This window comes from Dendropsophus ebraccatus, chromosome 8 (assembly GCF_027789765.1).
Source record: "Dendropsophus ebraccatus isolate aDenEbr1 chromosome 8, aDenEbr1.pat, whole genome shotgun sequence".
In the NCBI taxonomy this organism is placed as follows: domain Eukaryota; kingdom Metazoa; phylum Chordata; class Amphibia; order Anura; family Hylidae; genus Dendropsophus; species Dendropsophus ebraccatus.
Window position 1 is genome coordinate 10,743,919 of NC_091461.1, and position 21,018 is coordinate 10,764,936.

The 21,018-nt window shown below is 47.2% G+C and overlaps 2 protein-coding genes across 5 annotated transcripts in view; one reads left to right on the forward strand and one right to left on the reverse strand.

The window, feature by feature from the left end:
* The window catches only part of DUSP5 (dual specificity phosphatase 5), a 142,350-nt gene extending 139,351 nt beyond the window's left edge, over positions 1-2,999 (reverse strand). For 3 of the 4 annotated variants that reach the window (XR_011364213.1, XR_011364212.1, XR_011364211.1), the window contains exon 1: positions 2,898-2,999. The gene's annotated coding sequence lies outside the window, so the exon portion shown is untranslated. The remainder of the gene's footprint in view (positions 1-2,897) is intronic. The other variant, XR_011364210.1, reaches the window with a different exon arrangement.
* SMNDC1 (survival motor neuron domain containing 1) lies at positions 2,998-21,018 on the forward strand. Its single transcript, XM_069979797.1, has 6 exons — positions 2,998-3,086; positions 11,584-11,703; positions 13,088-13,230; positions 16,721-16,882; positions 16,988-17,141; positions 20,423-21,018. Exons 2-6 carry the CDS (start codon positions 11,584-11,586, stop codon positions 20,558-20,560), a joined length of 717 nt encoding a protein of 238 aa, XP_069835898.1. The 5' UTR covers positions 2,998-3,086; the 3' UTR covers positions 20,561-21,018.

The following is a 21,018-nucleotide window of genomic DNA, read 5'->3' on the forward strand; positions in this document are numbered from 1 at the left end:
GTGAGCGGGCGGAACATTAAAGAGAGCATAATGTAGGAGCAGGACCTGTCAGCGTCCTGCTCCTACATTAAATCCCATAGGCCTTCATACCTGCGGCCTATGGGACGCCGGGACGTAACCTCTCTGGCAGGCAAGATGATGTGACGTCATCACGCCTGCCGGAGGTTCCGTCCCCGTGGCTCGCAAGATGGAGCCCAAAGAGGAAGGACAGCTGCTCCCTGCAGCCCCACAGCCCGGATTAGGGGAGTAGGATGTTTTTTTTAGGGGCAGAGCAGGGGGCATTATTATTGCATGGGGGCACATCTGGGGGCACTATTATTGTATGGGGGCTCATCTGGGGGCATTATTATTGTATGGGGGCACATTTGGGGGCATTATTATTGTATGGGGGTACACAGCAAAGGTCATTATTACTATATGAGGGCACAGCAGGGGATCCTAAATCCAGGGGTCATCCCACATTCCTACTCGCTTTACTGCACATAACACCAAACAGCGCAGTTACTACTGTATGGAGCCTATAGGAGGGAGAAAGGAAAGGAAGTTGCTAGAAATGTGCGGAGCCTGAGATGTTTGTCTCACAGGTTCTGAAGAGATGAAACGTAGCTGCAAGAAATCATCATGGTGGTCTGGGCCAGATGGAGAGGAAAAGGGAAAGTGATGCCTCAGATCAAATAAGACGTCATCTGTGAGTCACTGTATGACGGTTTTATTTTGTAGCACATTATTTAGTAGGGATGCCCCGAGGCAATTTTTTTTTTTGCAAGGGGTGCCCCGAGGTGGAAAAGGTTGGGAAGCACTGATCTAATGAATACTTTTTTTCAAATGAAAGTAATTTAAAAATCTATATAACTTTCTAAAACCAGTTGATTTGAAAATTTTCCGCTGGAGTACCCCTTTAAGTTAGTGTAACTTGTAACTAGTCTCTGCTCAGAATCTACTCATTGAACAACAACCCTCTGATATCTATCCTTCGGCCAACCACCAATCCACTGAGATATCCAGGGATTAAAGTGAATCTATCTTTTAAACAAACTTCTAACAAGTCATAGCGACATGTTGGAGGTTTGTATCGGTGGGGGTCCGGGTGCTGAAACTCCCGTCGCTCGCTAGAACGAAGGGTCAGATATGCTTAGCAGCGCCCACTCTGTCCCTTCATTTCCGGTCTCACTGCGAAAGAAGCAGTAGACTGAATTATAATGGGAGTCTGTGGAACTTCTGGTAGACAGGATTGCTGGAAGTTTCATAGACTCCATTATAATTGCATCTACTGCTACTTTATCAGTAAGAGCAGAGATAAAGGGGCAGAGCATGCACTGCTGAGTGTGTCTGCCCCTTGGTTCTAGTGATCGACTGGGGTCTAAGAACCTGGATCCCCATACGTAGCCGAACCCACGACTTGCGGGGCTCCACTAAAACAGTCCCTCTACTTCCCATGGAAAATTCCAGTGTATGAGGAGGACATAGAGATAACTGTAGGTGATACAACATCACCTATTCTCCACTCCTCAGGTACATGATGACTCTATCCAGTGCATTCGTATTTGTTGGTGTAAATCTCCTATAAGAGAATGGAGAAGTCTTGTGAAAGTACAAAAAAAAAAAAAAGAATGGCAGAGGGGGTGCGGGAACTTAAAGGAAAAGTCCGGCCAAAATATATATTTAAGTATGTTATTGCCCCCAAAAAATCATACAACTTCTCTCACCAGCTCTCCTCTCCTCGGTCAGACCAGTCAGCCCATGCTCTGTCCCTGCTGCCCGTGTAGCCGTCCAGCCATCCGTACCTTCCTTTAATTCTTCCAAAAGCCCTGTCGCATTGCGCTTGGGAGAGAGCAGGCTGTGCACTTCCTCCCGGGCCACAGCCTGCCCTCTCCCCAAGCGCAGAGCGACACGGGAGGTCTGGAAGTCGGGCTACACGGGCAGCAGGAAAGAGCATGGGCTGACCGGTCTGATTGAGGAGAGCTGGTGAGAGCAGCACCCTCAGCAGTTGTCTATTGAGGTCTACTAACCACCCACACAATACAGATAATTATAAATGCGGCACACGCAGAGGCCGTGCCCCCTCTGCAAGCTGTTGCACTCCCCCCCCCCCCCGTAACGCCCCCTCCCCTCTGTCGCAGGAGGCGCAGATGGGCCCGATGTGAATAAAATATTCGCAAATAGACCATTTGCGAATATTTTTACGCCATTCGGGCCCATCTGCGCCTAAAAAAGGGCATTTTAGCCTTTTAATAAATTTCCCCCAGTATGTGCATTTCCCATAATTAGTGTATATTGAAAGTTTGTATAAATTTGGGAGGGCAATAACATAATTAAATATAAGTTTTGGCTGGACTTCTCCTTTAAAAGTATACTTACCTATCCTGGTGCCTTCAAGGAGCTGCTCCTGGGTTCAGCTGACAGCCGCCTGCAGCTCCTCTAGTGGCATTGTCACATACCGGCCCATGACGTTGCAGCTGGAAGAGACGGGTATGTGACCTAACCGGCCAGCGGCCATCATCAGGACCTAGGAGCTGCACTACAGGGTGCGAGGACTGGTGAGTATACCTTATTATATTCCTGCACCCCCTTCCAGTGATTTCTTTCTCCTTTTACATGCAGTACGCCCCAGTCTATGGAGTGTGAACCCCAATAATGCAAACAACCCTTCATTACAGCCCAAAATAAGAAAAACCATCCCCAGACCAGACCCAGGGCTGCCTAAACACACACAAACCCTCCTCAATTACACACACATCAAACCATAGAGAACAATTGCATGTTTGGGTTTCTTTTCACCACACAGATAATTTTTTTTCTGGTTTCAGGTATATTCTGTGATAAAATGAAGGACGCAATCTCCCAGTGCTCTGCTGAGGGGAAAAATACTATAATGGATGAAGCTGTATTCTTATTACCACACATCTGCCATGGGCGATGTTACTGCACATCATACAGCCGCCTCACTGAGAAGGCCTCGCTCTGTCACCATGGCGACCGGCGTCCAGTGGGCCACGTGACCCCGACGTCGCGTCCCAGCGTCTTTGTGCTCGCGCGAGAGCTCGAGATCTCGCGAGAAGAAGTCGGAGGTGAAAGGAGCGGAGACGGTGAGTGAGGCCGGGGCCGTGATATCGGGTGTTCTTCTTACGGGGAACGGCTCAGGGTACGGGAGGCTGGGAGGGTCACAGCGAGAGGAGCCGGGGCAGGAGGAGAGGCCTGCCGGGCGGGAAGGGGTTATCGTCTGGTAGAGCACACTGCTTCCTTTGGGGTAGGCCTCAGGCCGCCATTATAGTTCCTCGGTGAGACTGAGCAGCCTCTCTGTATATTATAGCGGCTGTGTGACCCCCTCATATAGGTTACAGTCCCCCAAATGGCTGCAGGAGCCCATATTCCCCCTCAGGACAGGGCTGAGGGGTTATGACCATCTCAGGGGGTCCAGGTGGTCGCGCATGCTCAGTGCAAGGTCTGTCCCAGAATATGTGTGTGTATATATATATATATATATATATATATATATATATATATATATATATATACAATGTTGTGTGTATCTGGTCTCTTAGTGCAGGGAACCGTCCTCCCTCCGGCTGTGGTAAAACTACAACTCCCATCATGCCTGGATAGCCAGAGTGTTGTAGTAATGTAATAGCTGGAGGGCTGGATTACAGCCTCAGGGAAGGTTCACACTACGGAATCCGTGCCGATAAGTTCCATCAGGTTCCGTGGAGAGAACTTATCCGGGCGGATTCTGTAGTGTGAACCTACCCTCAGGCCCTATTACACTAAATGTTTACCACCTGTACTTGGCCGATTACCAGCCGTTTTGGCCGATAATTAAGTTTAATAAGACATTAAAAAGCCACAATCGGCCGTTCTGCCTAATGTTGGCTGACCGGGTCAACATGTTAAAGTGACTGTACCACCAGGCCCAGGCTGAAGCACTGGAGGCGGCCGACCCACCCTTAGTGGGAAGAAACTCCAGCCTCTTCATGACGTGACTCCATTAGAATCAATGAATCCCTATCATAGAGCGGCTGGGGTTTCCTCCCACTAAGGGTGGGTCGGCCGCCTCCAGTGCTTCAGCCTGGGCCTGGTGGTACTGTCGCTTTAAAAGAGCATGATTTCTGCTGCTCGTCTCTCCGTCTAATAGGGGCAATGGCAGCAGACTGCCACTGACTTCAATGGGCAGCCCGAATGTTCAAAGTGTTGTTTGGGCGGCCTCTCCGGCTGCTCCCCACTTGCTGTCTATGCGTATCATAGCACAGGCAATAAGCTGAGAACGAGAGGAAAGTGAACAGCCTTTAGGGTTCTTCTACATGGCCGATAAAGAGAAACTAACAGCACAAACGTGTATTAGGGTTTGATATGTGTCTGAGATATGTAGATATCTGTGCTGTCAGTTTCCAGATGACAAGCAGCAGTCTATACATACCAGCCGTGCTGCTTGTGATCCAGCATCTGGTTCTCTGGGCCTCCAGCCCCTGCAGGAACTCCAGGCTGGAATAATTGCTGGCTGGAGGATGCGGTGCCTGAAGATACAGCCAGCGTAAGAACTGGAGAGCGATATACCAGATCACAAGCTGCATGGCTGGTAGCTATAGACTGCTTGTAATCTGAAAACTGCTTGCTGATCTGCGCTCATTCGCGGCCCCCATGGATGAGAAATTGCTTGGTCTAAAAGGACCCTTTAAGGACTATTGCACGGGCCGATAGGGGCCTGATCAATAATGTAAACGAGTGCTGATCTGCGCATCGCTATTCCAGGCAGCAATGCGCGGTCGGTGCCCAATGATTTTAGGTTTGAACCTAAATAAACGATCAGCCGATGACACGATCATCAGCTGATCGTTGTCTCTATTCCACAGAGTGATAATCGGCCCGATTATTGCTCCGTGCAATAGGCCCCTTAGTCTGCAATCAGGGCGATTGTGGGGAAATCGGGTGCTCTGTTGCACAGACACATATCAGAGAGGAAACCAAGAAGATATAACAGTACAGGGATGTTACTTTCATTAAAAACACCATATTTGTTCTCCTTTACATATGTAGTACACATCTGATTTTACCAACTGTTCTTCAAAGGGAGAAATAAAAAAAAAAAAAACCCTTTAAAGGGCCGTAGTGATAACATAATAAAGAAGTCATACTTACCTGTCCCCGTGCCCCCACAGCCCATTGACATCACTTACTCTCGACCTTCGGTCTCCACTTTCTCCAAGTTCCTGTGTCTTCATGACCCAGCAGGACTGAAGAGGTGCCCCGCCTGAACGGTCATTTCTGAGGCGGGACGTGACCTTACAGGACGGGGAGCTGTGGGAGTCTGAGAGCTCTAGTGACAGCACTTTGCCACTTCTACTTCTCCAGTGATATTAATCAACATAAATTGTGTTTTCTAAATAAGTTGCCGGGAAAAAAAAGAGAGACTGCCAAGTGTTTATTCAGCCATCAGTTATCACTGCCGCCTACAGAAAATCGTCCAATAAATGTTCCTATGGGGTGGGGTGGTGCCAGCTTATCCCTCTCAGAACAGGGAGACCTATAAAACATGGATACAGCCATAGACATTGCCAAACCCAAACAGTTTGACAGGTCCGCTTAACACTAGTCAACACCCGATTCTGACAGTACCAACGTATCCATCTTCCAGTATTTATCAGCTGCTGTAAGTCCTGCAGGAAGTGGTGACACAGTGCTCTCTGCTGCCACCTCTGTCCATGTCAGGAACTGTCAGGAGCTTATAAGTACTGGAAGACTCAAGAATTTTTTAATAGAAGTAAACTACAAATCTCTGGCACCAGTTGATCTTAACAAAAAATAAAATCTTTGAACAACCAATTTAAGGTTCAGCAACTTTAGCAGAACCTGAACTGCTTTTGATTTCCACAGCTGCATAAGTTGGATGCTGCCGTAGGCCATAGCCATGTTTTCCTGCCAGCCCTAGAGCGACATCCAACTGTATCCATGTTTTCCAGGACTCCCTAGGACAACTTATTTAACTTATTTAAATATATAAATGGCCCCTACAAGAAATATGGGGAAAAGATGTTCCAGGTAAAACCCCTTCAAAGGACAAGGGGGCACTGCCTCCGCCTGGAGAGACAAGGGGGCATTGCCTCCGCCTGGAGTAAAAAAGAATGAGAACTGTGAATCTGTGGAACAGTCTACCACAGGATCTGGTCACAGCAAAAACAGTAGAGGGCTTCAAAACCGGCCTAGACAAGTTCTTAGAGCAAAATAATATAAATGCATATGTATAGAACCTATCACCCCTCCCCCTTCCCTGTATCCATCCCCTCCTTGGTTGAACTTGATGGACATGTGTCTTTTTTCAACCGTATTAACTATGTAACTATGTAACTTATGCAGCCGCGGGCAGAGCATTCGTTTAAGGCTACGTTCACACAGAGCAAAAGGAGCGGATTACGCAAGGAAATATTTCCGCCTGAAATCAACTGACGCTGAATTCCGAGCAGAATATAAGCAGAATGTAAGCAGAATCCCTGCGTATTCTGCTAGGAAAGTGTTCAGCTCGTAATCAGCTCTTGACAAATTCAGCGCGGAATACTCGAGGAATCCGCGCTGAATCCGCATGCATTCAGCGCTGAAATTCAGCGAGTATTTGGTGAGTAAACTAGACTATACCAGAACATATACTAGAATCCTCCTCCCCCCCCCCCCCCTTTTCCCCATTTCCGCGCTGATTCAGCGAGTAATTTCCGCTTGTATTACGCTTGTATTCCGCGCTGAAACAGAAAATCAGAGCCCTATTGATTTGTATAGGCTTCCGCTAGCGGAAGAATGAACATGTTCATTCTTCTGGCGGAAAGCGGATTAGTTCAGTGCGGAAATTCCACTGTGTGAACTGCAGAGCAAAATTTCCATTCAACACAATGGAAATTAGCTCTGCACCTATTTTAACGGCTGAAATTTCAGCGCTGATTCAGCGCAGAAATTCAGCTGCTTTTGCTCAGTGGGAACGATCCCTAATGTTGCCAAATCTGAACATTTTATCAGGTTCGCTCACCACTAGGGGTAAAAGGAAAACATTACCGCTGCCTTTTAAATGTTGTGCGACCTTTGCAACCAGATGTATCCGAATGTAGGTCCTGTTTCTATCTTCTGTCAGAGGTATATACCCCAGAGATATTCCCTGATGTATACTCCTGATGGAAGGTCACAACATACACCACACTGTAGGCACACAATGGCATAGGGCAGGGGTACTCAACAACTTTTAGTGAAGGTCCACTTACCGGGGTCTATTGTCAGGTGAAGGTCCAAACTGAAGGAAGCGTGTTTTGTTACTGTGTCACAAACGTTCAACTATTTATATACAGAATTGCTGCTTATTAGCGGGAAAACTGGCATTTTTTTCTCTCTCACCAGGCCTTTGATATTAGGTACAAAGGGGGTGACTGTCCTGGTAGTATATAGCCCCCCTGTTGCTCCCCCAGTAGTGTATAGCCCCCCCTGTGCGCTCTCCCTCAGTAGTATATAGCCCCCTGTTGCTCTCCCAGTAGTATATAGCCCCCCTGTGCGCTCTCCCCCTGTAGTATATAGCCCCCTGTGAGCTCCCCCCAGTAGTATATAGCCTCCCCGTGCGCTCTCCCCCTGTAGAATATAGCCCCCTGTGAGCTCCCCCCAGTAGTATATAGCCCCCCTGTGCGCTCTCCCCCTGTAGTATATAGCCCCCTGTGCGCTGTTCCTCAGTAGTATATAGCCCCCTGTGAGCCCCCCCAGTAGTATATAGCCCCCCTGTGCTCTCCCCCTGTAGTATATAGCCCCCTGTGAGCTCCCCCCAGTAGTATATAGCCCCCGTGAGCTCCCCCCAAGTAGTATATAGCCCCCCTGTGAGCTCCCCCCTGTAGTATATAGCCCCCTGTGAGCTTTCCCTGTAGTATATAGCCCCCCCGTGCACTGTCCCCCTGCAGGGCTCCAGACTAAAAAATTTACCTGGGAGCCATTGGCTCCTAACCTGAAAAATGTAGGCGCCAAATAGAATATTTGGTCGCCAACATTTTAAACCATGTAAAATTAATGTTATGTTAAATGGGACTTACTGTGTGCAGAGGCCACGGCATCCTCCTCCTCCTCCTCCTCCTCCTTTAGATTCTTTCTTTTCTTAGTTTGAAAATGTTCAACATGGAAACTTGCAACCTGACAACCATATACAGTCTGACAACCATATACAGTCTGACTCAGTACTTCAGCCTCACTTGGCTAGCCTTTTAATGAGGCTTACTCTTCTGAACTTGAACTTAAAGGGAACCTGTCACCCCCGGTGCCGGGGTGACAGGCTCCCAACCCCCCGTTAGAACCCCCTATACTCACCTCATCCCGCCGGGTCCCGCTTCTGAAGATGGCCGGGTCACGGAGATCTTAGCCGCTGCAGCCCGGCGTGCGCTGAGAGATGAGTCCAACGCTCATAGAGAATGACGGGAGAGTCCAGCGCTCCGTCATTCTCTATGAGCGTTGGACTCATCTCTCAGTGTGCGCGCCGGGCTGCAGCGGCTGAGATCTCCGTGACCTGACCACCTCCAGAAGCGGGACCCGACGCGATGAGGTGAGTATAGGGGGTTCTAACGGGGGGTTGGGAGCCTGTCACCCCGTCACCGGGGGTGACAGGTTCCCTTTAAAAGCTTGCAACAGTCTATAAATACTGAGCTAGACTTATGACTGCAGCCATAGTGACCCCCCACAAGATGTGTATATAAATAGATATATCTCTCACCTAGTGACTAATGCAAGTGACCCCCTACAATACAGACACCTGAGGGGCCCTGATAATAATAATTGTGCATATATCTATCTCCCAGTGTCTGCAGCCAGTTTGCCCTACACTTATAGATGGCCCCCTCCCCTTATAGATGACCCCCTCCTCCCCCCCATTATAGATAGCCCCCTCTCCCCCCCTTGAACATGGCCCCTCTTCTCCCCCCATTATAGATGCCCCCTCTCCCCCCCCATTATAGATGCCCCCTCTTCTCCCCCCCTTATAGATACCCCCTCCCCTTATAGATGCCCCCTCTACCCCCATTATAGATGCCCCCTCCTCCCCCCCCATTATAGATGCCCCCTCCTCCTCCCCATTATAGATGCCCCCTCTTCTCCCCCCCCTTATAGATACCCCTCCCCTTATAGATGCCCCCTCTACCCCCATTATAGATGCCCCCTCCTCCCCATTATAGATGCCCCCTCTTCTCCCCCCCTTATAGATACCCCCTCCCCTTATAGATGCCCCCTCCCCCCATTATAGATGCCCCCTCTTCTCCCCCCCTCCCCTTATAGATGCCCCCTCTCCCTCCCCTTATAGATGCCCCCTCTCCCCCCCATTATAGATGCCCCCTCTTCTCCCCCCCTTATAGATACCCCCTCCCCTTATAGATGGCCCCTCTTCTCCCCCCATTATAGATGCCCTCCTTCTCTTCCCCCCATTATAGATGCCCCCCTTCTCTTCCCCCCATTATAGATGCCCCCCCCCCCTTTCCTCTATACTAAGCAATATTTAAAAGAAACAAACACACAAACTCACCTGACAACCCGCTCCCCCGGCGATCCTCTTCTTCTTCAGGCGCTGTCCCCGGGTGATGCGCGGCTGCCGGGGGTGTCCCGTCCTATCCCCGGCAGCGCGGCGCATCAGTGAGCTCCCTGTACGCCGGGGCTGTGACTTCTGACACAGGAAGCGTCTCTGACGTGCGCTTCCTGTGCCGGAAGTCAGGGCCCCAGGCAGCTCACTGATGCGCCGCGCTGCCGGGGATAGGACGGGACACCCCCGGCAGCCGCGCATCAGCCGGGGACCCGGACTTAAAGAGACAGCGCGCTGCCGCCGGGGCCAGTCGCAAATGGCGCCCAGATTAATAAATCTGGGCGCCATTTGCAAAATATTAGTCGCATTGGCGACCATTTTGGTCGCCATCTGGAGCCCTGCCCTGTAGTATATAGCCCCCTGTGAGCTCCCCCCAGTAGTATATAGCGCCCCTGTGCTCTCCCCCCAGTAGTATATAGCCCCCTGTGAGGTCCCCCCCAGTAGTATATAGCCCCCTTGTGCTTTCCCCCTGTAGTATATAGCCCCTGTGAGGTCCCCCCTGTAGTATATAACCCCCTGTGCGCTCCCCCCAGTAGTATATAGCCCCCTCAGTAGTATATAGCCCCCTGTGAGGTCCCCCCTGTAGTATATAGCCCCCTGTGCGCTCCCCCCAGTAGTATATAGCCCCCTCAGTAGTATATAGCCCCCTGTGAGGTCCCCCCTGTAGTATATAGCCCCCTGTGCGCTCCCCCCAGTAGTATATAGCCCCCTCAGTAGTATATAGCCCCCTGTGAGGTCCCCCCTGTAGTATATAGCCCCCTGTGCGCTCCCCCCAGTAGTATATAGCCCCCTCAGTAGTATATAGCCCCCTGTATGGTCCCCCCTGTAGTATATAGCCCCCTGTATGGTCCCCCCTGTAGTATATAACCCCCTGTGCGCTCCCCCCAGTAGTATATAGCCCCCTCAGTAGTATATAGCCCCCTGTGAGGTCCCCCCTGTAGTATATAGCCCCCCTGTGCGCTCCCCCCAGTAGTATATAGCCCCCTCAGTAGTATATAGCCCCTTGTGAGGTCCCCCCTGTAGTATATAGTCCACCTGTGCGCTTGTAGATGCCCCCCAGACAGAAAAAAAAAATAACAAAAACAACTCACCTAGCACCTCGTTCCCCGCTGCGGCTGTCTTCTTCTCTTCTTGTCGGTCCGGCCCCCGGCTGATACGCGCTCTGTAGGGATGTCCCGGGGATTCCCCAGCAGAGCGCGCATCAGTGACCTCAGCGTACGCCGCTGTCCTGCACTTCCGGGAAGGACAGGCCGGCAGCGTACACTGAGGTCTGTGGTGCGCGCTCTGCTGGGGAATCCCCGGGACATCCCCAGAGAGCGCATATCAGCCGGGGGCCGGACCGACACTGCCCCCAGCCCCACAGGCGTACTGACATCTAAGGACAGTACGCCTATGGGGCGGGAGGCAGTGCGGTGGGGAGCGGGACCTCCTAACCGCCCCGGGACGGACCGGATCTGGGGCGGTTAGGAGGTCTGACCAGGGGTCCGGACAGCTGGCCTCCGCGGTCCGGGTTCGGACCGCGGTCCGCCAGTTGAGGACCCCTGGCATAGGGTTTCTTATTGTATTCCTTTGAATAGGAAAGCACCACAGATAGCACTTTCCTATACAGGAAAAAAAGTATGACCAGCCAGGCCTTCAAATGTTAGGAGGACACTGTACTGTGAATACATTCAGGGCACATGGAGCAGTATTGATGCAGATGATGAATGCAAGTAAAAGCAGAATCCTAAATCAAAATTGAAACTACTTTGCATTAAAAAAAGCATTTTGTTTCTGACCTCCAGTATCCAGGTGTGTAAGCCTAAAGTAGGATATATAAAAATAACTCTGCAGAAGCAGGCTCTTTTTATTACTGCAGAAATGCATTGAACGCTATATAAAGAATATATATTTATTTTTATTTCTTGCATTGTCTTCCAGCCCAGGCCCCACCCCCCCCCCCCCCCCCCCCGTCTTGCTATATGTGACCATACCTATACGTCGCCTCATGCTTGTGTCGTGACTTCTTTCTTTTGCAGATGGCAGAAGATCTTGCAAAGCAGCTTGCAGGCTACAAAGCCCAGTTGCAGCAGGTGGAGTCGGCCTTATCCGCCAATGGAGAAAATGAGGATTTACTGAAGCTGAGAAAGGATTTACAGGTAGGGATGATCAATAAAAGGACATTTGTTAGCAGCCGACCTTTAAGGGGGTTGTATAGTGGGTCTAAACCCTGTCAATTACATGTCCTGTGGGGGTGTAGATCACAAATGCACCACCCAGAGGCCACATCGTTAGATTCTACTACACCATAGGCTCAGTCACTCGTCCGTTGTTCTGTCAGCCATTGCCGACAGAACAAAGGACAAATGTTATTTAGTGGCCCCATTCACATGTCCATACACATGTACAGGTCCGCAATCCGTTCCACAAAAAAAAGGACCTGCTGTAAGGCGGACCAGGATTTGCAGCACGGATTGCTGTGCTAATGAAGTTCCAATGTAGTCCTCCATGAAACATGGAGCACTAGAGCTGCACATTTGTAGTGCTGGCCATGGGCTGCGCTGCTGACGTGTGAATGTAGCCTAAGCATAAATACGTTATATGAGCTTTGTTTGTATCATACTTGATCTCTTGAAGGGGGCTGTTCCATCTGGGCAGCCAAATTCCATATATGATAGCGGGTTCAACATTTATGAACCTTTACAGAGAGATGCAGACTGGGTACACTATGAGAGTTACATTTCCCTTTCAGCGATTGTATTGAGCACACAGTGCTTCCCTTCGTTGTATCAGCTGAAACTTAGAATTAGGAGGCATTCACACATTTTGTGCAGGATGTGCTGCGAAACAGAATTTGGAGCTTCCTGCATCATCATTCATTGATGACCAGGAGCTCCGAAACTGTTTAAATCTTCATGCTACTGTACTGGTATGCTATGTCAGTACAGTAGCAAGAAGGTTTAAACCGTTTTGGATCTCCCTGTGTCATAAGGAATGATGATGCAGTGAGTACTGAATTCTGGACCGTAGCACATCTTCCGTGCATGGACGGTAATTACAGAAAGCGTAAATGCCTGCTTGGGGTAAAAGTTGCTGGAAACAAAATGGCACTTGATAGCTGGGACAGCTTGTTTCCAGGATTGCAGGCATATCCCCTTTAACTCTATTTCGGAGCCCTACACAAGCCAATAGATAAAAGGTTAAACATGTTTGGGTCATGAGGCGATTCAATAACCTCATACTTTGCATCATACTTGTGGAATTACACAGGTTAGGCATATATGCTATACAAATGGTCTAGGTGCTAACTGCATCCACCACACAGCTATGAACTGTAACCTAACCAAATGTAATGCAAAGAATGCTGCCGATCTGCCAGAACCTTCTGTGTAAGTGCACTTTGCAGCCATTCCTCTGTATTTACTGTGATAGTCCTATTGCACTGTATAGGTGTCCACTAGTACTAAATTACTTCAGTTTGGCTGCAGGCACCTAAAAGACTGAATCTGCAGGATTGCACACAATATCCCTTTTATTTTTCAGGAAGTCATTGAATTGACTAAAGATCTCCTGTCATCCCAACCATCAGAAGCCCCAGAAAATGCAGATGACTTCACATCGACCAGCGGCAGCCTTTCCTGGAAGGTGGGGGACAGATGTATGTCCATTTGGACGGAGGACGGACAGTAAGTGCCAAGAAAGAAACTGTTTACGTTTACCATGAAACAATTCAGTGAGATGGTAAGAGGGGACGGATGGAGCGATGGGCACATTAACCATTTACATGCTCAAACCAAGGGGGCATGCGTAAATGCAGACTACTACTACTCTTTGCTCTTATCCTTTATATAGACTGCAGACCACAAAACCTGGCTCACTCAAAGTGTATTTTCTGTGAATTTTTCCTTCTCTATAAATCTAATTCACACAATTCATACTAAAACCCAAACTGGAAAATCCGCACCTTAGTACACATGCTCTGTAATATAAGCCTCACATTGTTTTCCAGTTCCCAAATGCACCCAGCAGTGGAAACAATGGAAGTTTTCATTCTTGTTGCTGTGGATACGTCCAGGGTCACAAACACACACCTCTTTTGTAATAAAATAACTATAGACACTTAGGAAATGCCTTAGGCCTCTTTCACATATTCAGTTATTTTTCTGGGTCGCAACCCGCTGTTTCTGTGATCCGTGGAAAATCATCCATACGTGCATCCATATTTGACATTTGTAAAAATCATGGTTTCCATAGAGTCCTGTGGGCTTATTTGTGCTGCAATTTTATTTCGCAATAGGACATATCCTTTTTTTTTTTTTTTTTTTTAAACGGAACAAATTACAATCAAAATTAAAATGGACTGTGTGAATAGCATAATAAAAATCAATGTTCTCAGTTAAACCCTGATTGCTTATCTGCAGTTACAGACAGCTTTACAGGATGTGTGTATAAGGCATTATAGTAAGTCTTGACCAGTCCTATCAAATTGTTTGGGTTCAGCAATGTTCTCAGAAACCAAAATCTTGGCATTTGATTCTCTGTGGCTGCCACCCCATCATCTACAGACAAATGCTGAGCATTTAGGTTTGGAGAATGTTGCCGAACCCGAACAATTTGACAGGACCACTAAACACTATTATAATTATAAACTAATAGACATTATGGGGAGAATGCACAGTTTATGTTTAGCAGGTGTCAGTTATTACACACTGTGCATATTCTTGCTTTCCTTGCATAAAGTTTACCATTAGGTGCACATGCATTGATAATTTTTGTGCAGTTTTTGCCTTTGCTAAAGAATTACGCTAGGGTAGTGGTGAAGTACTGCTGTGCAATTTTTGTACGCAAAAATAAAAAAATCGTATTAGAAAACCGTAGCCTAGCACAAAAACTAAGAAATGGTGAAGCTGGTGTAAACTGGGCAAATCTAGCAAATTTGCTTTGATAAATTATGCATAAAAAATACACTATGTATTAACAAAAAAAAAACAGCGCAACATGTGTCCCTATGTATACACTGATTTGAACACACACTGTTGCAAAGCTTCATGGTGACCACAAGGCCTCGTGCACAAATGGAGAATATTTTCTGCATTCTTATGGCTTATCCAGCGAAAATCTTTTTCTCTTTCAAATCAACTGGTTTCAGAAAGTTATATAGATTTGTAATTTACTTCTATTAAAAAATCTCGTCTTTCCATAACTATCAGCTTCTGTATGTCCTGCAGGAAATGTAGTTTTATTTTCAGTCTGACACAGTGCTCTCTGCTGACATTTCTGGCCGAGACAGGAACTCTGTCTCGGTTTTCATTGAATCCCCATAGAAAACCTTTCCTGCTCTGGACAGTTCCTGTCTTGGCCAGAGATATCAGCAGAGAGCACTGTGTCAGACTGAAAATAAAACAACATTTCCTGCAGGACATTTAGTAGCTAATAAACATTGGAAGACTTGAGATTTTTTAAAAGAAGTAAATAACAAAACTATATAACTTTGTGACACCAGTTAATTTGAAAGAAAAAGATTATTGCTGGACAGCCCCTTTAAAGGGAACCAATCACCCAGAAAATCAATGTAAAGACAAGGATATGTGCTGATAGATCACCCAGCACACTTCCCAAATATGCCCCTGTAACCTCTGTGCCCCCCTCAATTAGACAGTAATCTTACTTTGTTCAGGTCACGCGCTGTATGTAAATTTTTGCTAACTAGTCCTGGTGGGCGTATGTAGTCCTGGTGGGCGTATGTAGTCACGGTCCGGGGGCGTATCTAGTCACGGTCCGGGGGCGTATGTAGTCACGGTCCGGGGCTGTAATCACGCCCAGAGGGGCGTGATTCGGAGGCTTGCGGTCCAGTGACGTCATCCGGCAGCTTGCGTTCCGCGTCGCGGCCGCGCTGACGTGTTCGGGAACCCGCGCATGCGCAGTACGTCACCGTCGTCTCCCGCCGTACTGCGCATGCGCGGGTTCCCGAACACGTCAGCGCGGCCGCGACGCGGAACGCAAGCCGCCGGATGACGTCACTGGACCGCAAGCCTCCGAATCACGCCCCTCTGGGCGTGATTACAGCCCCGGACCGTGACTACATACGCCCCCGGACCGTGACTACATACGCCCCCGGACCGTGACTACATACGCCCCCGGACCGTGACTACATACGCCCCCGGACCGTGACTACATACGCCCCCGGACCGTGACTACATACGCCCCCGGACCGTGACTACATACGCCCCCGGACCGTGACTAGATACGCCCCCGGACCGTGACTACATACGCCCACCAGGACTACATACGCCCACCAGGACTAGTTAGCAAAAATTTACATACAGCGCGTGACCTGAACAAAGTAAGATTACTGTCTAATTGAGGGGGGCACAGAGGTTACAGGGGCATATTTGGGAAGTGTGCTGGGTGATCTATCAGCACATATCCTTGTCTTTACATTGATTTTCTGGGTGATTGGTTCCCTTTAAGCAGAATCCACATGGCTTGGCCAAGTTGCAGTAGGTGAAATCTTTAGCAGGTCTGGGGGGGGGGGGGGAGGCCATGCTGTGCCTTTGTTCCCAGTCATTCAGTTCAGCGGACTGTGGCCATAGTTTCCTACAACTTTTATTTGCAGAGACTGATGGTGTGTTTACACAGACAGATTTAGCTGACAGATTTTTGAAGCCAAAGCCAGATATGGATTTGAAAAAAGGAGAAATCTCAGTCTTTAATGTATGATCTGTTCTGTTTATAGTCTTTGGCTTCAAAAATCTGTCACCCTGATATGCCTTCAGTGTAATGCACAACAGCCCCAGTCTAGTTAACCTATATTACATCTACTCTTTCTAATGCAGATGAGTGTTGTCGAACCTACATAAATGTCTAGTGACCAATATAGCAATTGTACATTTGAGACCTGTAGATGTCATGCATCCCTCTAAGGCTTGAGCTAAGAACATTCAATTTGTTGCACAGTAAATGCCTGACCATTGAGTCCGGCAACAATTGCAGGTGTGAGCAGTGACATTTTGTGGCATGAATAACCGTAATAGTGATGGCCGGGAATCTACAGGCAGCAGCAGCATTTGGGTCCTTGGTATCTGTGTGTTCCAGACTGATTGCACTGTATGATGTTAGTATCACGCTGCGTTCCAAGCCATTACTCACAAGCTTACAGCCATGATCTCTTTACAGGTGGTACGAGGCAGAGATTGAAGAGATAGATGAAGAGAACGGGACAGCCGCCATTACTTTCCTTGGTTATGGAAATGCAGAAGTGACCTCTCTGCTGAACCTGAAACCTGTGGAAGAGGGCAGGAAAGCGAAGGAAGACAGCGGCAGCTTACCTATGTCTAAGTGGGTATCTCTCCATATGCTTGACTCAGTATTGTCTAGTATGTCTATACATGAGGGTGCATAGGTACCCTGTATCCTCTTGACTTAACTTCTCACCCTCTCTAGGAAAGAAATGATTGCACAGCAGAGAGAGTATAAAAAGAAGAAAGCTTTAAAGAAAGCGCAGAGGATAAAGGAATTGGAGCAGGAACGTGAGGATCAGAAAGTAAAATGGCAGCAATTTAATAACAAGGCGTATTCAAAGAACAAGAAAGGACAGGTAAACATTTCGTCATGTTGTGTAGTATCATCAAATATTCATCGGAAACTGCAGAATTGCATTTCAGGTGGCATGGAAAGCTTGGTGGCAACAACTATGTCACCTTAAAGTGTAGCTGTTATTTAAATGTCACTTTTCAGAAATCAGTAACTATCAATAGCTCACTCTAATCAGTTTTATTAAGCAAAAGAGTTTCCTTTTGTACTCAAAATGCTGTTTTGCAGCCCCCCCCCCCCTCACTTCAGAAAAGAAAAGAAGGATTTCTGTGTCTATTATGCTCTATAGAGAGTGGAAGGGTTGAGGGGGGTGAGGGGGCAAGGAGAGAAGAAGAGGCAGCCCTTCCCAGCTCAACATCCTGCAATCTTCTTGCATCAAGTTCTCAGAGATCTTTCTGAACTGTTAATCCACTGTTATGTGCCTAGACAGTCTCCAAACTGTGCAGCTGCTTCTCTGCTCTTCCCGCTCTCTCATCCCCCTTGGCCCCTCCCCCCTCTATAGGTTATAATGAACTCAGCAAAACCCGTCTTCACTTTGTTCCTCTGTAATGAAGACAACTTTGCCTGATAATGAGCAGATAAGAAGTGAGGGGGGAAGGCTGCAAAACAGCTTTTTGAGTACAGAAAGAGGCATTTTTGCCTAATAAAACCTATTACAGAGTTTCTTAAAATCGCTTGTACTATTGCTTGCAAAAATATTTTAAATGACAGCTACACTTTATTTATTACCTAGCGTTCCCAGGAACTATGTAAGTACTTGAATAATGTCATCCTATGGACACGGTAACAGTGTCACCAGTGATAAACATACATATAAAATCTAATAGGCCTCATAGGACTAAGATACAATGCTATTCAGTAAGAGAGAAGGAACAATCTCGCTGTTGTGGTTAAGTGATCACTCGGGTTATGAATGCTCAGACAGCTATCAGAACATTTAGTCTTCTCTCTAGGACATGTCAAAGTTTTTTTTTTTTTTTTTTTTTTAAGTGACGGGTACACTTTAAGAATTTCCATCTATTCATTGCCAGCTCTGAGAGAGCTGCAGAGTTTCCATTACTGATAACTTGTCTTCAAGTTTATTAAACTTGAGAAACCTGCCATAGAGCAGAACCTGTACTAATCTTACAGCCTCTTTTATCATATGCTCCCTGGCATAAAAATTCTATTTGTAGAGTCGCTATATTTTGGAGAACACCATGTCCTAAGCTGTGGTATGAACGCTTGCCAGCCAGACCCCCCCCCCCCCCCCCCTTACCGGTATATACTGTAATAGCTGCGTACATGATGTACTACTAGGGTAACTGTGAATGCCTGGCTGAATCCCTCTAGTCCAGTATGAAATGTGCACTAACCATGTGTGCAATGTTACTGGATCATGTTTCCTCATTTGGAGCTGACATTGGATAAACAGAGGTGTAGGTTCTATAGGGAGATCAGACTGCTGCAAGTCTCCTCCTGCTCCTGATGTTGTAGTATATCACAGTTATAGTTGCAGCTCTGGTCTGAGCCTGTAGTAATTTCCCTAAACAATTACCAAATATATCCTTGATTTTTTTTTTTTCCCAATGTTCGAGGGGTCCAGACACTGCAACCCCTACAAATACCAAAGACAGTGGTTCTGTGTCAATTTCCAGCTGAATAGGTGGGGCGTACCATTCCTGATGCAGTGTCAGTCTTTACAGGGGTTGTCCAGAATTAGAAAGAACATGCCCGCTCCCCTCTTGTCCTCATTTGGGTGGGGTCTTGCAGCTCTGTTCCATTGAAGTAAATGGAGCTTAATTGTAATACCACACACAACCTAAGGACGGGCAACACTCATGGTGTTTAACTGTTAAGTGTCCCATCAGAATGGTCCCATTTGCTTTCTCAGACTGCTGGAGGAGATGTCCATGCGTTGCGATCAGCAGCCTCAGGCAGACTCTGTGTAAATTGGTGATAATACTGAAGGCATAGCATTGACTAATATATGCAGTCTGATTGCATGCACCGACATAGCCCCTCCCCCAGTAAAAGATTAAAGTATCGCTATCATTTACACAAACTTCTGACATGTGATAGTTACATTTCATAGGATTGTAATAGTGGGGGTCCAGGTGCCTAGACCCCCAGCAATCATTAGAATGAAGGGGCTGACACACTGAGCAGCGTGCGCTCTGCCTTTTCTTCTCCGCTTTTACTTCTAAAGTAGCAGTCAACAGAATTATAATGAAGCCCTATGGAATTTCAGCTACAACGATTACCATAAGTTCCATAGGGCTCCATTATAATTCCATCAGTGAACAGCCAAAATAAAGGCTTGCAGATTATTTTTTTTGTCACAATATATATCGGGTCAAAAAGTGTTTAAAAATTCCTATCTACACAAATATGATACTGATAAAAACTAGAGATCTTGACACAAAAAATGACAGACCAAAGCTGGTGTCCAGGATTCTTAAATGAATGGGCCATCAATACGATAAAACATCAGTATCTATCCAGTGGGAGTCCTGACTCCTGGCAGCCGTGCCAAGTGCTGCATCCTCTTCTCTTCCTACCAGGCGCAGCTCCTCACATTTATAGTGACTGCATCTGGTGTTATTGCTCAACCTGTTTACTTTATTGTGATGAACTGTAACTCCAGGTATATACTTGCAACCGAATATACAGAGCCGGGCCTGGTAGGAAAAGAAGAAGAAGAAACAGCCATACACACAGGGTTTTTTCAGTCATGGAGACACCTATCTGTTTACAAGTGATGTATACAATGCAAACACAGCCTTAGAAAAGCTTTGCCTCTTAAAGGGGTAGTTCGCCAAAAAATGTTTTCTTTCACATCAACTGATGCCAGAGATTTTTTGTAATTTGCTTAACTATTAAATCTCAAGTCATCCAGTACATATCAGGTTCTGTATGTCCTACAGGAAGTGGTGTATTTTTCCTGTTTGGGTCTTTGCTTCTGCCCTGCACAATTCTTGACATGGACAGAGGTGCCAGCAGAGAGCACTGTGTCAGACTGGAGAGAATACACCATTTCCTGCAGGACATACAGCAGCTGATAAGTACTGGAAGACTGAAGAATTTTTTTTTTAAGAGGATTAAATTACAAATATCTTGCACTTGCTGACACCAGTTGATTCGAAAGATTTTTTGTTGTTGTTGTTAAACAATCCTTTTAATAAACTTGGCTCATCTGACTCCAGTGCCCAATAGTGTAAATATTATCCATCATTCCCATTGTGTTTACTGATTGCCTTGTGTCTTGTGGGCTCCGGTGGCTCTTCCTCTTATGTCTTCTTCTAGGTGAAAAGAAGCATTTTTGCCTCGCCTGAAAGCGTCACCGGCAAGGTTGGAGTCGGCACATGTGGCATCGCGGACAAACCAATGACACAGTATCAAGACACTTCCAAATACAACGTCAGGCATCTGATGCCTCAGTAACGCACCGGAGACCCTTAGGCCAGCATCTTCCTTTTTATTGTTCTATTTTTCTAAAACTAAATTATTTGTCGTCGTATGAGGAATAGCACGACTCCGTATTGATTATTTTGGTCTAAAGTCCTCAAGACCTCGGTTTCTGGAACGTCTGGTTTTGTTGTATGGAACCAACGCCTCCTCCATGTAGTACCAGGTGATGTGTTAGGGGCTACGTAGATGAGTGTATATGATGGAAGCAGCCCGACAACTCACACAGAATATCGACCAGATCCACAGGCCTAACCTAGAGGCTTCACCACTGAAAGGATAGACCTAGGAAGAATCCTAATCGATGGTGGATTCATGGACATCACAGATGATAAGTAACGTCTGTACCATCTGCACAGTACTGCAGGCATAACATCTGTGTCTGGTGACTAAAGCGGTTTAGACATTAAAGTTCAGGTTCTTTTGGTTTGTAA

Excerpts from the sequence above, each read along its gene's own strand:
- SMNDC1 (XM_069979797.1), top strand. The coding sequence starts at position 11,584 with ATGGCAGAAGATCTTGCAAAGCAGCTTGCAGGCTACAAAGCCCAGTTG. Across the intron at positions 13,231-16,720 it reads ATTTGGACGGAGGACGGACA|GTGGTACGAGGCAGAGATTG; the intron begins GTAAGTGCCAAG and ends ATCTCTTTACAG. Across the intron at positions 16,883-16,987 it reads GGCAGCTTACCTATGTCTAA|GAAAGAAATGATTGCACAGC; the intron begins GTGGGTATCTCT and ends CACCCTCTCTAG.